General features: G+C 37.1%; 2 protein-coding genes across 3 annotated transcripts; one reads left to right on the top strand and one right to left on the bottom strand.

Annotated features, from left to right (window-relative positions):
• Positions 1-366: 366 nt before the first annotated feature.
• Positions 367-4,050, bottom strand: LOC114711911 (protein FLUORESCENT IN BLUE LIGHT, chloroplastic-like). Its single transcript, XM_028896338.1, has 5 exons — positions 3,916-4,050; positions 2,894-3,003; positions 2,379-2,541; positions 1,419-1,739; positions 367-837 (listed from the first exon to the last, which is right to left on the bottom strand). Exons 1-5 carry the CDS (start codon positions 4,013-4,015, stop codon positions 635-637), a joined length of 897 nt encoding a protein of 298 aa, XP_028752171.1. The 5' UTR covers positions 4,016-4,050; the 3' UTR covers positions 367-634.
• A 2,839-nt stretch (positions 4,051-6,889) lies between these two features.
• LOC114711909 (protein PHYTOCHROME-DEPENDENT LATE-FLOWERING) lies at positions 6,890-15,267 on the top strand. 2 transcript variants are annotated; one of them, XM_028896336.1, is made up of 13 exons: positions 6,890-7,272; positions 8,160-8,238; positions 8,310-8,374; positions 8,491-8,574; positions 9,011-9,091; positions 9,321-9,482; positions 9,591-9,689; positions 9,767-11,157; positions 11,548-11,768; positions 11,856-12,004; positions 13,242-13,280; positions 13,376-14,060; positions 14,669-14,884. In XM_028896336.1, exons 1-13 carry the CDS (start codon positions 7,120-7,122, stop codon positions 14,758-14,760), a joined length of 3,300 nt encoding a protein of 1,099 aa, XP_028752169.1. In that variant the 5' UTR covers positions 6,890-7,119; the 3' UTR covers positions 14,761-14,884. The 2 variants fall into 2 exon arrangements, with proteins under 2 accessions (XP_028752169.1, XP_028752168.1); XM_028896335.1 differs by having other exon boundaries at positions 6,891-7,272; positions 13,376-15,267.

Here is a 15,267-nt window from a genome sequence, read left to right on the forward strand (position 1 = left end):
GCAGGAAATGAACTGTTTTTTATTTTTTTCTGAATAACCATAATCTTATTCAAAATCATTTACAATTGTCTTTGCAATTTTTACACCATTTCAAATTTAAATTGATGCTAATTAAGCTCCTTTAAATTTTAATTTATCGTTAGTTTTTAGTGTAAATGATAGCCGTGCTTATGCTAGTATGTTCATGGCTTACCTGCTGCTAAGGTTTTTTATGCTGATGAGATTTGAAAAGCTACTTATTGTAATAATGGGTCACATCAACAGCTAGTGTTTTCTCATTCAATGTGTTCTAAATTTTTTTTTCAAGTTTACCCTTAACAATTAATATTTCTCGTTAGTTTTCAAGATAAGCATTTAATGAATAGATGCATTCGTAAAAAATAAACGTTTAATTTTGTGGAAGTACATTACATTTTCCGTCCAAAAAAATTATATTTTAAGCCCTATAAGACATTTGATTTGAATAAAAGTAAATAAGGAATCCGTCAACTTGAATGGTTTAATACAAATATTTTCAATTCAGTAAATGGAAAATGCCGCAGCAAACGGATGGCGGCAACCCATCAGAGATCTCGACTATTCTACAGTCACGCTACTGTTGATGAAGAAATGCTGAACATGAGGATGAATTATGCTAGTCTTGTTCAAGGCTTGCAATATACTTGTCATAGAACTGTCCTGCTCGTTCAAGGTCTCCAAGCTCAGTGTAACAATCAGCAATCGCTCCATAAGCTTCTGTGTTGCCAGATTTCTCTCCCTCTCTTTCAGATATGGACAATACCATGGAATGGTATTTAATGGCTTCTCGATACTTGCCCTGCCTTTGCAGTGAGGCCCCTGTAATATGCAGTTATTTGTATTGACATTCAAAGTAATCTGACACAAATTCAATCATAAAGACATATGTAACTACGCAAGATGTAAATTTCACTCAAAAACGTGTTTTATGATGTGATTTCATATCTACTCATAACTCGCTTGGATTAAATGCACGTAGAGCGTAGACCAGCCAAGATCTTTTGTTTGTACATCCATATCATAAAGAAAAAACTCAATCCTATATGTGGGAGCTTTTGCCAAAGCCCTAGCGGCTCAGTGGCGCTATACTCATCAAGCTTGATCCTGCCTGCAAGCGGCTTGCCTACTTTTGGGGGGGGGGGGGGAATGCGGGAGCCTCTCCACAAGGACAAAATTTAGGCACAATTTTTAAAGTATTTGCTACTAGATTCTCCGTTAAAAGATTCAACATGTGATTAATTTTTTAATAGCGTAGCATCACAGGATTACTTTGTTCATAATTTTTTTCATATGCAAATGTTTGCATTGTAGAACTTGATCGCAAACATCTGAGAAACTTCACTCAAGTGAAGAAAACAAGAAACGAAGCACCCAAAAATAAAAAAGGAAGGAAAACTAACCTAAACCTCTAGCAGCTTTTTTCTCCTCAATTGGATCCTTCAAGTTCTGGGCGAGCTCAAGAGCAGTCTGAAACTCCTTAAATGCTTTATCTGGCTCTTGATTCCTCAAGAAGTTCTTCCCCCTTTTCAATTTAGAAACAAGGTCCTCCTTCCTTGGATCAACGATAACTTCATTCTCAGATATCCTACCACCAATAGGTGCATAGCTCAAGCTGGGGGCATAAGACTCAACTTTCGCTTGCCTCCTCAAGGCTGCATTGATCTGGCGTAATTGATCATTCAACCTTTTCAATTCTCCTCTTCTTTGCCGAGCAAGCAACCCTGTCATACAACCAATCAATTCTAAACAAGGGGGAAAAAAAACTTCACAAATCTTCAAAAGCAGTCATCAATGACAGCTTTCCACACTTCAGAAGCATAGTTTGATATAACCAGTTAAATAAGAGATCAGATGAGGTGGGGCATAATCAGCCTTTGTTTTTTTTTTTTTTTTATAAATTTCCACGTGCATTCCATTCACTACCAATTCTTCTTCTTAATAGAGAATTTCGGCAGCTCCTGCTTTCTAACCTCTCCTCTGTACTCTTAAAAATTTTCTGTGGATAACCTTAGGGTCCTCTATGCTGTATAATGGAGATCTTGCTAAGCTTGGACACATCTTAAGAAGCAAACAAGTTGCCTTTCAAGAGGCATTTCAGGCTCAAAGCGAAAATTCTAACTTTCATGCCGGCTTCCTGTATTTCAAGATAGGCATTTATTATACACACACGCAAAATTAAGTACCATGCTAGCTCTTTTTAGAGCAAATGAAATAAATCACCAGATAAAAATCACATCCACAAAAGTAACCTGCAATATTTGGCCAAAAAAGGTAAACTGTGACAAAATGAGGGTCCAAGCCATGCACTCAGTTTAAGTTACATCCATTAAATAGTTTAAGTGAAGCTCATACTACCTTACCTCCAACAGTAGCTCCAATGAGGGCTACTGATAGCAGCAAAGGCATATTGAAAAAAGAGTTATCAGCCTCACATGTTTCAGCTAAAGCTTGAGAAGGGATAGAGAACATCAAAATGCCGCTGGTAAGGAGTTTCAGTAATTGAAACCTTTGGTTCATGTCTTCCTAACAAGGCAAACAAGCACACTCAGATACAATAATAATGATTAGCAGAGAGGGATCTCAAGCATAATAAGAACATAAATTGTTGTATATAAAACTAAATTTGGAGCATAAGATGCTAATTTTTTCTTTTTTGAACAGTTTACAGGGTTCATCAAGTTCTGAGTTGCTTGTACAGAGCTACTAAATATTCAATCAAACAACAATTGAGAATCAACAGGATGCAGTAAGAAAAATGAATTGGGAAATAATTCCTCAACATGAAGAAATGAGCAAAATTCAAAGTTGTCTCTATTGTAGGAAGGGCGAAACTGCATCCACAGAGCAACAGGTGTTCTGTAACTCACCATCGTACCTGACAGTTTGAGCGGGCGAGCATGCTTCGAATTACAGGAGGCCCATCAAATGTATCTTTAAGAAGTCGCACAAATTCGTTCACTTTGAAAGAAGGACAAGATAGTTTTCCTGATTCACTCAAGTATAATTTCAAATGAGTATCTTGTAATTTCTCACCTTAGATTCTTTATCTATTTATTTATAAAATTCATGAGCAGTTCATGTATAGCGTTGGCAACGAGGATATACTGAGTGCCAGATGAGATAAAACAAGGAGAAACCTTGGTGCAACTTTCTTGCAATATAGCACCGATGATTAACGCTTTCCTAGGAAACTTCCATTAAGCTTAAGCTTAGTGCTTAACTTAATATTGTAAGATTGTAAGCATCTAATTGTAGACTTCTAAGAGAACAAGAACAAATTATTCGAAATTTTCCATGTAACTGACCACGCAGTGTAATGAACTTGAAACTTCGAGGATAAACTTTTGTCGCTTGAAAAACAAATTTTTCTCCAGTAACATCTTTCTATGTACAAAATTACAACTACTGAAGTTAACTATTTATAAAAATCTCAACCACAAACAGCTAAACCATCTCGAAGATTACGACGCTAATTCTTCTGTTTTTACAAAGGAATGGTAGAAAATGAGTCAGAAAAGGAACGTCTGAACCTTCAAAATTTCCATCTTCATGGGAAAGACAGAAAAAGTTGATCCCAATGTCGATCAATGATTCGAAAGGAGTTAACATTGAACAGAAAGAATAAACAAAAGAGGTAATAACAACAATCATTTCCTTCACATTAACGCCTCATCAGACAAGCTGCAATGAGTAGCGCCTAAAAAAGAACAAAATCAAAATCCAATTGACAAAGAAGAAATTTGAGTTGGTCGTGGAAAGTCCAGCTCAAAAACACTAAAATAACACCAAATAACACCGAGCAAGCGAAGTAGACGCATGAAGCTCATGCTAAGTCTTAAGGCACTATATAAAAGGCAGGTGATTGTGAATTGTGATCGCCAGTGTGGAAGTACTGACCAGGATCACTGAGCTCGTTTCGCGAAAATTGGCCTCGCAGCACAGGTTGCCGGAGACGAGGGGGCGTGAGGAAGCACGCGCAATGGAGCAACCCCGTCATTGCTGTGCAAAGAATCAACGTTGGATAAGATTACAGAGCCCTTGATGATCATTTTTTTTTTATTATGGGCTAACGCTGCGCCTCAGATTTTAGGCCCGCGCCACTTGGTTACTTGGCTTTTTGGGCGAAAATGACCTTCAAGACCCCTGCAAGAAATGAAAATCCTACTCTAATTTATTAGATAAAGAAAGTTAAGTAAATTAGTTAATTATAAGAATATAACATATTTTTTCTAAAATACTATAATTATCTATCTTTTCCTTTCTTCTATCTTCTATTTGATTATAGTTGAGGGAATATCCATAAAGGTAATTTAGAAAAAATTAATAAATATGAAAAATAGATCTTATATATAGGACTAAAATCAACTCAATAATTATGTCATATATTAAAGACCGGAGGAGCATAAAATTTCATGAATTTATGAAAAAATAATAAAGACCCCGTCCTTATTTGAGGAAAAGAATGGATTAGGAAAAAAGTTAAGCTGGAAAAGGTGATTTATATTATAAATCAGAATGACTAGCTTGTTATTTTTAAATCTTTAAATGTTATTAGCTGATTAGCAGATAAATTTTTTTAAGTAGAAAACTAGAAATCATAGCTGGATAAAAATGATACGTATGTCAACATGCATTATTTGTTACTCAAACAAACAGAGCCACTATAAAAGTAAGATTTATTTATAATGATTTATAAGTAATTTTTTAATCTTGATTTTTAAATACAAAACATGCAGAAAAAAACTGTACAGATTACGTAAAACGTGCATATAAAAACATGCAAGCAAGCTAAAAAGTCATTATTTACCTCACCACAAGTTTAGATCAAACCCCAGCCAAAAGCCCCTTACTTACAAATCAAAATCACAAATCAAGATCACAAAAATTTTCACAAATGAGAGCTGATAGAAAAATATTTTGGCCACCAAGTAACTTACCTGCCTCCCCTTTGCCAAGCTCTGCCAGCTGAGGAGAACCTGCGCAAGCCTCAGAACCTGAGCAGATGAGAACCCGCGAAATAAAATAATCGTTTCCTGGGGCGCTTCTTCTCTTGCCATGTAAAAGGTTAGTAAAGTCATTTTGCCAAAAACAAATCCTAGAGAAGTCCCCGAAATCTCATGGGTAATTAGGCGACTTCGAAGTCATAATTGGGATTTACAAAGAAGTTGTTTCGCGTGATAATACACGTACATTGAAAAAAAAATATTATTTTTATTTAAAATATTATATTTTTATTCTTGGTAAATGTTATATTGACATTCTCGAAATAATTAATACATTCTCCTTTTTTTTTTTTTTACAGAGTCAGTTCAAGGAGTATAATATTGTCTTTTACACTCGCTCGCTTTCAAAATATGAGATTTTTGGAAGGAAAGCTTTTATTACATCTTATACGTCCTTTTAGGAGTTCAAAACAATATTTATAAATATTTTCCCATTATACTATTATTTGCTTCTAACTTTTAATTTATTTAAAACATTAATTAGTGACAAATTTCACGGTGTAATCAATATTTTAAAGTATTAATTACATTTTTAATGCATGCATAGAAATATATTCCTCCATCTCAAATACAAGGTATATTTTGTAAGATATTATGTTTCCATATATAAGGTACTACATAAAGCTACAAGGACAATTAATGATTTTTTTATTTAAAATATCTTAGAAATCTATCAAAATACTTACCACCTATGTAAAATTGAATTGGAGTAGTTTAGTCATTATTAGGGGTGTTCAAGATCGGCCCATCCGGTCAGTCTATTCTGGTCCCGGCCTTATTAGGATGGGGCGGGCCCGTTCCGAAATTTTTCACAACAAGACAAAAAAAGGGATCGGGACAGGACAGGACACGGGACGGGGTTGTCCCGTCTCAATCCTATCACAATCCCTTTTATTTTTTTATTATTTTTATCTTATTTATATAATATCATTTTGTTTCACATTTTTTTTTAAGATTCGAGACTATTGTATAGAATTATAAATATATTTATTTAGAATTTTTATATTTGTTGATGATTTGAGACTATTGATGATTAGAATTTCTCACAGGTTTTTATTGTGTTAAAAGCTTTTGTTTAGAGTTTTTAATGACTATAATATGTAATATTTTGGACTTTTGTTTAAGTGTGTCTAAAGAAATAAAAAAAGAAAACAAAAGATATTTTTACAAGGTCTAAGCCCAAAAACCTACAATTAGAAAAAAAAAATCAGATTTTATTAAAAAAATTAAAAAAATATCGGGATGTCTCGTCCAGACTGGAACCGGAACCGGACAGGACACGAGACAGATTAAATAGCCCTAATTATTATAAGTAGTACGAGGAGCTGTTTGGGTGAAAAACAAACCCAATTTTAAAAGTGAGAAATCATCATTCAAGATAAGCATGTGATTTTGTCTAAATTTACATAAGAGTACTTGTTTTTGTATATTTTAAACACCAGAGCCTTCGAAATAAAACATATGGATTGGAATCAAGAAAAAAAGATATTAAAAAAATATTTAATATGAAAAATTATTTATTATATAAAATTAGTCAAACTCACGTAGATAAGATTGAAGAATACTAAATCTCTATTTTCTAATGCTTTGACCTTGAAACAATAAGGCCGATCAGCATGTATAATTTCCTAATTACCCCCGTTGCTTCCCGAATCCCAAATGCCAGATTGATCTGCTCGGACTTCAGATAGCTTTTCCAGTAAAAAAGTATTTGGTTGGAAATACTGTTATAGTTTTATATTTTTACGGTATACAAAATAATTATATAAAGAAATTTATTTTAATTTATAAAAAAAATATTTTAGAGAGTATTTTTAGCTAAATCCAAACACGCCTCGAGTAACAAGTGACGAGTTTATGAGAAGAATGGAGGGGACATTGAGGCTTTGGGCTCGGGCCGTAACTCGTAATTGAGCAGGATCGGCGTCGTCACTCTCTGCAAAAGAGCTTCAGCGCTCCCCGCGCGTCTTTCCCTCCTCTTGTTTTCAGTTAATTCCCGCAGATGCATGAATGAAACTAAAGGACATCCCTCGTAGGGTTTTGTTTCTTCCAACTACTTTCTATCAATTCCTCAAATTTTTGCAGCGGATCCATTATTATGGGCGTCTCCTTCAAGGTCTCAAAGACCGGCTCTAGGTTTCGCCCAAAGCCTCTTCTGTCCGAAGCTTCTGAGGATGGCCCCTTGGAAAATTCCAAGTCTAGCTCCCGAGCTGTTGCCTTCAAGAACGAATTCTCTAGACGAGAGCCCAAGGTAAGATGTGAGTTTTAGTGGGTGACCTGGGAACGTTGAAGATGACAAAGGATCTTTTGGGTCGTGCAAAATTATCTCAAAGCATGTAATTTGAGACTTTTGTATCTCTGAAATGCTGTCCTAGTAGTGAATTGGAAGGTCAAATAAGATTTTTTTTCCCCCGATAATTCACCAGAGACTAAGAAAAGCCATGACTTTTTTCAGATTTGGTGCTTATTAGCCCTGAGCTTCAAGAGAAAAAGTAAAACGAAGTTAAGGAAATTTTGTATATATCGTAAATCTTCTTGGTGATCTAGCGTAATGCATAATCTATTCAAAGATTATCAATAGGATTGGTTCGTGTTAGTTTTTTAACTTCTTCGAACAGTGAAGCTTCCGTATTTGCTTTCTTAGCTATTGCCTATTAAGTATTGAAGAGGTCTAGCCATGGTAGGGAACTTACGAGGAGGCTAGCCGTGGAAATATTGTTTGTTATAAAACTAGAAGATTTAATAGTTAAAAGCACCTCTCTCTCTCTCTATCTCTGGTTTTATCATTGATAGTTTTACAGCAACCCCATTGATTTATTTGATGTATTTGTAGTGTTTTAAATTTAATATTTAACAGGGAAAAAGCTTTGTTGTATCTTTGTCTCGTGAATCGTTGTGTTTCAATTTGGGGAATGTGACTCAAAAAACAATGTAGTTCTCTGTATTTGCATCACCTTAGATTGTCCATTTTCTACCTTCTCGCGTACTATGGACAAGCATTCTCCCAGTAGGCACATATTTTTATATTTCTGTTTTGTGATTAGATTTGATTGAAGTAGCAATAAAAAAAGTGGGGATAACTCACCATTTTGGTGTTTAAATTCCTTTTCTAATGATTTCAAACTTCCTTTGATACAGAACAATCTTGTTCAGTCTGGTGAGAAGATTGCTCGTGTGCCTGATGCGTCCATTTCGTCTGGCGCTATGTCAGTTACAGGTCAGTCATTAACGATATTAGTTGCCTAACTTGTTTGTTAATACTAAATGTTGTGCTGCTTGTTTTGACAGAGAACGAAGCTTCTTTCACATTGAACCTGTTTCCAGATGGTTATTCTATCGGAAAACCATTGGAGGTTTGCTTTGCAGAATTATTACTTTGTTGCTTAACTTGATAAAATTGCCTGACATAAAGGCTAATCTTGCTTTACTTTAGTTGTTTGTTAATTATTAGAAAATCATGAATTTTCAGAACGAGACAACAAATCAATCTACATATCAAGAGTTTCCAAAGCTGTTGCATCCCTATGATAGGATGTCAGAAAGTCTATTCTTGGTAAGGCTGTTGCATAATTTTTCTTCGTTTCTGCAGTCTTTTAGTTTAAACTCTTCAAGCAGCATATTTGACAAATGGTTACGAATGGTTACGATCTTTGAATGGGATACCAAAAACTTTCTACTTATGTCATTGCATATCAAATATCTTCATGCGTACCTCTTAAGCTTTCAAGAATGCTGGCTTGGTTTGATTGAGTCATGGCCATTATTGGGCTTCATTATCTGAGTTAGTTTCACTAGATTTGAGCCACTTAAGTCTGCCTTTGTAACTGTTGTTTGAGGACAGAAATAGAAATAGTGCCATAAACTACCCTGTAGTTTGGGCACTTTAATAGTTGCTCAAAGTTCCTTGTTTTGTTTTGTTTTATCCAGGTACTATGGATTTTTGCACGCAGATACTTATACTTCTATTTCAATTTAACGTTTTATCGTAGGCTATTGAGTCAGGCCACTTGCCTGGAGATATTCTTGATGATATACCATGCAAGTATGTTGATGGAGCACTAATATGTGAGGTGAGGCTACTTTGGCATGCTCTTCACAATTTTTTCTTATTTCTTATGCAGTCATGCACAGTATTCTCAACACATGGAAAAAATTTGCTGCCATGCTTTAGTCAGAGGAAGTTCTGCAAAACTTTGGATAATTGGCATTTTCAAAATTTTATTACCATCTAATATCTACTTTTCTCTGTACATACCTTTTCATAAGATTGAGCTCTGCATGGCTTATGTAACCTTCCAGGTGCGTGATTATCGAAGATGCTCTTCTGATAAGGGGTCTGGGCATGCTTCTACTGATGTTTCCCCTACTGTTACTAAAGTTCGTCTCAGGATGTCATTGGAGAATGTTGTGAAAGACATCCCTTTGATTTCAGATAAATCTTGGACTTATGGTGACTTCATGGTGAGGATGATCTTCCTTGGATTGATGATTTGTGATTAGTTCCATGATATTATCATTTATTGTGTATTAATTTCACTTATCTATGTGTACATTTTGCATTGATGGCAGGAATTTGAGTCCAAGATACTGAAAGCATTACAGCCACAGCTCCATTTAGATCCTACTCCCAGGTTAGATCGGCTAAGTGATGGTCCAGTTCCCACAAAGGTATAGATGAACCTTTCTGGATACACTTAATGTATGGCTTTAAACATCTCATTTTTTTTTTTAACTTCATTTTGCAGCTCAATTTAAGCCTTAGTAGTTTGCGGAGAAAGAGATTAAGGCAGATGCCAGAATTTACTGTTACTTCTAGTAATAAAATCCATGGCAAGAAAGTTTGCATAGATAGAGTACCGGAAAGCTCAACCCCCAGGCTGGGTGAGCCCGGAATCGTTGCATCTAATGCGATGATACAGCAGACCCATGATAATCTGGCTTCACAAGATCTTGGTGCCAGCAATGCCATGTCTTTAAGACCTAAAAGCTTTGTATCAGATCCTTCCATATCTGGTTTGTCTATGATGTCCCATCAATCAAGGTATCAAATGGGGGTGGGAACTCCAAGAAGCTTGCCGGAGCACGGACCAATTTCTGCTATGAACACATCAGGAGCTTCCCCTGCTGCACAGGACATGATAATTTCATATGGTGATAATGCCAATTCAGGTTCCTCTCTTCATGGAAAAAGGGAGCATCAAGATGGACAAACATCACCTTTGTCCAATTTTGCTAAAAGAATGAGGCCTACTGATGGAATGCAACAGTCACAAACAGGACCTCATGGTGATGCCCTTCAAGGATCAGATATTAATTGGCAAAATGCATTATTACCACAATCACAAGCCATGTCTAGAGGAATCCAGTATCAAAGTGCTGGCGTTCAGAAGTTTCCACAGCAGGCTTTTGAAGGAAGGTTAAATCAGGACACAGGGACTCTTCAGTTTGCTGCTGGGCAGCAGCCAATGAGAGTGGTTGCTAAGGAAGAGCAGTTTGCATTGGATAAATCAGATGGCTCAGAGATCAACCGGAATAAAAGTGAAGTGCAGATGGAAATGGATGCGAACCTTTTGGACCATCAACAGTCACGACTCCAGCAAAGATTACCACAGCATGCATTCATGAGATCTAATTTCTCTCAGACAACCTGGAATAATCTTGGTCAGCATATAGAGAAAGAAGTAAGAAAGGATGACCAGCTTCAGAGGAGGAAATCAGTGCAGAGTCCTCGCTTATCTGGTGGAACATTAGCTCAATCCCCTTTATCTTCTAAATCAGGTGAATTTTCTAATGGTTCAGTTGGACCCAGTTTTGGACCAGCTTCAGCAGCGGCAGCGATGGGATCACAAAAAGATAAAACAATAATGTCATTTCCTGCTGCTGGTGGGACTCCACCTTTGACTTCCACTGCTAATGATTCTACACAAAGACAACACCAGGCACAAGTAGCTGCCAAACGGAGGGCTAATTCCCTACCAAAGACCCCAGCAATAAATGGTGTTGGTTCTCCTGCTAGCGTTAGTAATGTTAGTGTGCCATTAAATGCAAATAGTCCCTCAGTTGGGACGCCGGCTTTAGCTGATCAGACTCAGACTATCCTTGAAAGGTTCTCAAAATTTGAAATGGTGACAATGAGGTATGTTGTTCTACTTTTAAAGCAGTATCATGAGACTGCTTCTATTTTGTTTTTTAACTTAATTGTTATTTTTGCACAATACTTAACCTTGGAACTTCCAAAAGTAATTTATCATTGAGATTAAAATATACTATTGTATATATTTCATCAATGATATGAGCTATCGTACTGCTTATTGTACCAGTCTATACTGCATCATACAATTAATACATGTGTTATTTCTTCCTTTTTATTCGAAATCAGGCTTTATTTTCCAAGCCCTTACCATTTTCTTCAATGTTATTTATTTTACTTGCAAGACTCCTGCTCCCTCTCTTCATATGTAATGGAAGTGTCAGTTCGTGGAGTTTATTTTTCTGTCCTGACATATAATGTACTGACTTTTCTCAGGCATCAACTCAACTGCAAGAAGAACAAGGTTGATGATTGTCCCATCAGAAAGCAGAATTCATATTCACCTCAGCATGTGGCAGTCTGTCTGGCTAATGCATCCAGTAACGAGGGTTTTAAAGATGATACAAAGTCTCTGTCAAAGTCACTCGTAGGTGGCAGTATGAATGTCAGCAAAATAAGGATCTTAAGCTTCTGGTTGCCTGAGCGTGTAGTTCAGGGTAAGTTGAAATATTTGGTCAGGCTCTTACCCTTGGTAACATTCAATTCAGTTTCTTCCTTGTTTGTAATTCCATTTCCTTCTTCAGGCAATGTTGTTTCTTTAGTTCCAAAGTTGCGAACTAGGTTGATCATGTCTGAGAAGCCATCCGATGGTACCGTGGCAATGCATTATGGAGACATTGAAGATGTTGATTTCTTGGCTGCAGAGGATCATCTTCCTACATTACCTAATGCCGTGAGTTTCATGACAAACTTGGAATATTTTTCATAATCTTGAGGATTTACCTGTGAGGTTTATCGAATGTATTCTGTTTCAACTATTCTGGCTTAGTTTGAGTGCTGTGTTTCATTTTATCATCTACCTATACTTTTATGTTCTCGAGGGGTCCTTTTCTGATTTGACCATACTGCTGCCAGAGATAAATTTTGATATCCCCTGTACCTTTTTTTTAATTTTTTTTTTAATTCAGTCTACATATTGTCCTAAAGTAAGCCGTTCTATTTTCCCATTTCTTTGGGAAAACCGATTGTTGAATGTACATCTCTGGCAATAACCTGATGGTTTATGAATTGGTAATTGATGACCATGAAATCTGTATTAAGGATTTGGGATCCTCAAAGTTATGGTGGTACATACCTTTGACATTTCTGCTTTCTTTATTGGGGTCCATTTGTTTTGCATAAAGAAATTAGATTTCCTTGCCCTCACAAAAAACGAAAAGATATACATCAATAAAATCATTTCATTTTCATTTCATTGGCACTGCCACATGGTTGGGTCCCGCTTTTTCTTGCCCACAATCTATATGTATAGTTCGTCAGTCCTATTTAATTTTTTGTATCTTGGTAGCTTTTTCTACACAATTTTAATTATAAAAATGAGTACCCGGATGCTAATTTAAGAAATTGTGATTACTCATCATTACTATCATTTTTTTAATTCAGGAACTTTATTAACTTTAATGTTTGAAAAAATAGCTTTCATATGCACGAGATATGGGTAGTTAAAAATTAATTTGTTCTTTCTCAAGTAAATAGTTGTGGCTTAACTTCTTATCTAATGAAATTGACATTATTTACGAATCTAATTATTGTGATGTTAAATTATTCTGTCTTAGTTTGATCTGTTTGTCTTTGAAGCAGAGGCTCTCTACTTTTAGTGGAGTAATTGATTGATGTTTTCAGATTCTGGCGTCAACTCCTTTCTTAGAAGTCAACTTATTTCATCTCTGAAAGTCTGATCCTGTGAGAACAAGTACTAGTGTGTTAACTTGTAGACTGAAGGAATAAATAACCATGAAGTCTGCCTATAGTAAACAACCGAAATCTTAATTTGAATAACCTATTTTTGTAGTTATTTGATCTTGAGGTGTAATTAAACTGATTGGTGGGTTATTTTTTGGTTCTTCCTGATATATATAAAATTGCTGCAAGTTTATTGCTTTGACTGATATCATCAATTTTTGAACCAGCATTTTGCGGACTTACTAGCAATGCAGTTCAGTTCACTGGTATGTCTCTTGCCGAATTCAGAAAAAAAATATATCTATATATCTATATATATATATATATATATATATTGAGGACTTTAATCCACCTAATGCAGATGGATAGGGAAGGGTACATGAATGATGGTGACCTCATCCAGTCAAAACCAAATCGGATGAACCATCCATCAGGCAGTCAACCTAGTGGAGTTGCTGGAACTCATAATGCTGCGGTTGAAATGCAGCAATATGGAGAGTCAATTCCTGGTCAGTTGCCCAATGAAATTGCAAAACCATCTACTACTAGTGGCAATACGTCTCTAAACTCATCTCAGAACCATTTAGCAAATGGAAGGATGTTGCCACCTGGAAACCCTCCGGCCTTACAGATGTCACAAGGACTTCTTTCAGGTGTTTCAATGGCTCCAAGGCCACAGCAACTGGACCCACAACAGTCCGTACAGCAGCAGCACCAGCAGCACCAGCAGCAGCAACTCCAACCGAATCAGCACTCTCTAATTCAGCAACAGAATCCACAATTTCCGATATCTTCAATGATGCTTGGTACAAGTCCACTTCCACACTTAGGTACAATGGGGCAGAACTCCAACATGCAGATGGGCAATCACGTGGTCAAGCAGCCTCTCCAGATGCAGCTGATGCAGCAGCAGCAGCAGCAGCAGTATCAGCAGCAGCAGCATCAGCCACAAATGCAGAGGAAAATGATGGGACTTGGAACTGCTGTGGGCCTTGGTAACTTTAGGAACAACATGGTTGGACTTGGAGGCTTGGGAAGTCCTATGGGTATGGGAGCTGCAAGGGGAATAGCAGGAACTGGAATCTCAGCACCAATGGCATCTATGTCTGGCATGGGAAATATGGCTCAAAATCCAATGAATCTTAGTCAGGCTACGAGTATCAATAATGCCATAAGCCAGCAATTGCGATCGATGACCCCAGCACAGGCTGAATTGTTGGCATCAAAGTATAGAATGGCACGTGGGTTAGGGAATCCTCAGTCTAGCATAAGTGGCATTACGGGAGCCAGACAAATGCACCCTGGCTCAGCTAATGTTTCTATGCTGGGTCAGTCACTGAGTAGGGCTAATATTAGTAACCTGCAACGAGCAATTGGACCCATGGCTCCTCCTAAGTTGATGACGGGCATGAGTCTTTACATGAACCAGCAGCAGCAGCAGCAGCACCAACATCAACAGCAGCAGCAGCAACAGTTGCAATTACAGCAGCAGCAGTTGCAGCAGCAGCAGCAGCAACAATTACAACAGCAAATGCAACAACAGTTGCAGCAGCAGCAAGAAACAACTTCACCATTGCAGGCAGTTGTTTCACCCCCACAGGTGGGCTCACCATCTGCCATAGGAGTTCCGCCGCTGAATCCACAAACCCAACAGCAGCAAGCAAGCCCACAGCAAATGAACCAACGAACTCCGATGAGCCCGCAGCAGCTGAGCTCAGGGGCAATCCATCCCATGAGTGCTGGTAATCCTGAAGCATGTCCAGCTAGTCCACAGTTGAGCTCTCAGACCCTAGGGTCAGTCGGTAGTATCACAAACTCCCCTATGGACATGCAAGGCGTAAACAAGAGCAATTCTGTCAGCAATGCATAGCGAAGTTGAAAGAGCTAAAAGTTCAAGACCAGTGGCGAATGGCCTCTCCTCGTTGTCGACTAAAAGCTATGTTAGAGCAGGAGAATGAGGGTGAATATTTATTTGTTGCCAAAATCGGCAATAAAATTAGCGGTGGCAAGGGATAGGGTGTATATATGTATGTATATTTTTTTTTTAAACTTCTAAATAAACATATAGCAGGTGTCTCCACTGTCTCCACTGTGGTGGGGAATTAATATGCTGCTTAGTTTCACTTCTAGAATTAACATCATGTATCATGTAAATAGTTTGGTGTCCAATGAAAACTTTTGAAACTGCGAATTGTACTTTAGTTGTGAACACTTGACAAAGTTGTCGTATATTAGCCAAGTTTCTTTTATCCA

This window comes from Neltuma alba, unplaced genomic scaffold (genome assembly GCF_004799145.2).
Source record: "Neltuma alba isolate B1F8T4 unplaced genomic scaffold, ASM479914v2 tig00011322_pilon, whole genome shotgun sequence".
Classification (NCBI taxonomy): domain Eukaryota; kingdom Viridiplantae; phylum Streptophyta; class Magnoliopsida; order Fabales; family Fabaceae; genus Neltuma; species Neltuma alba.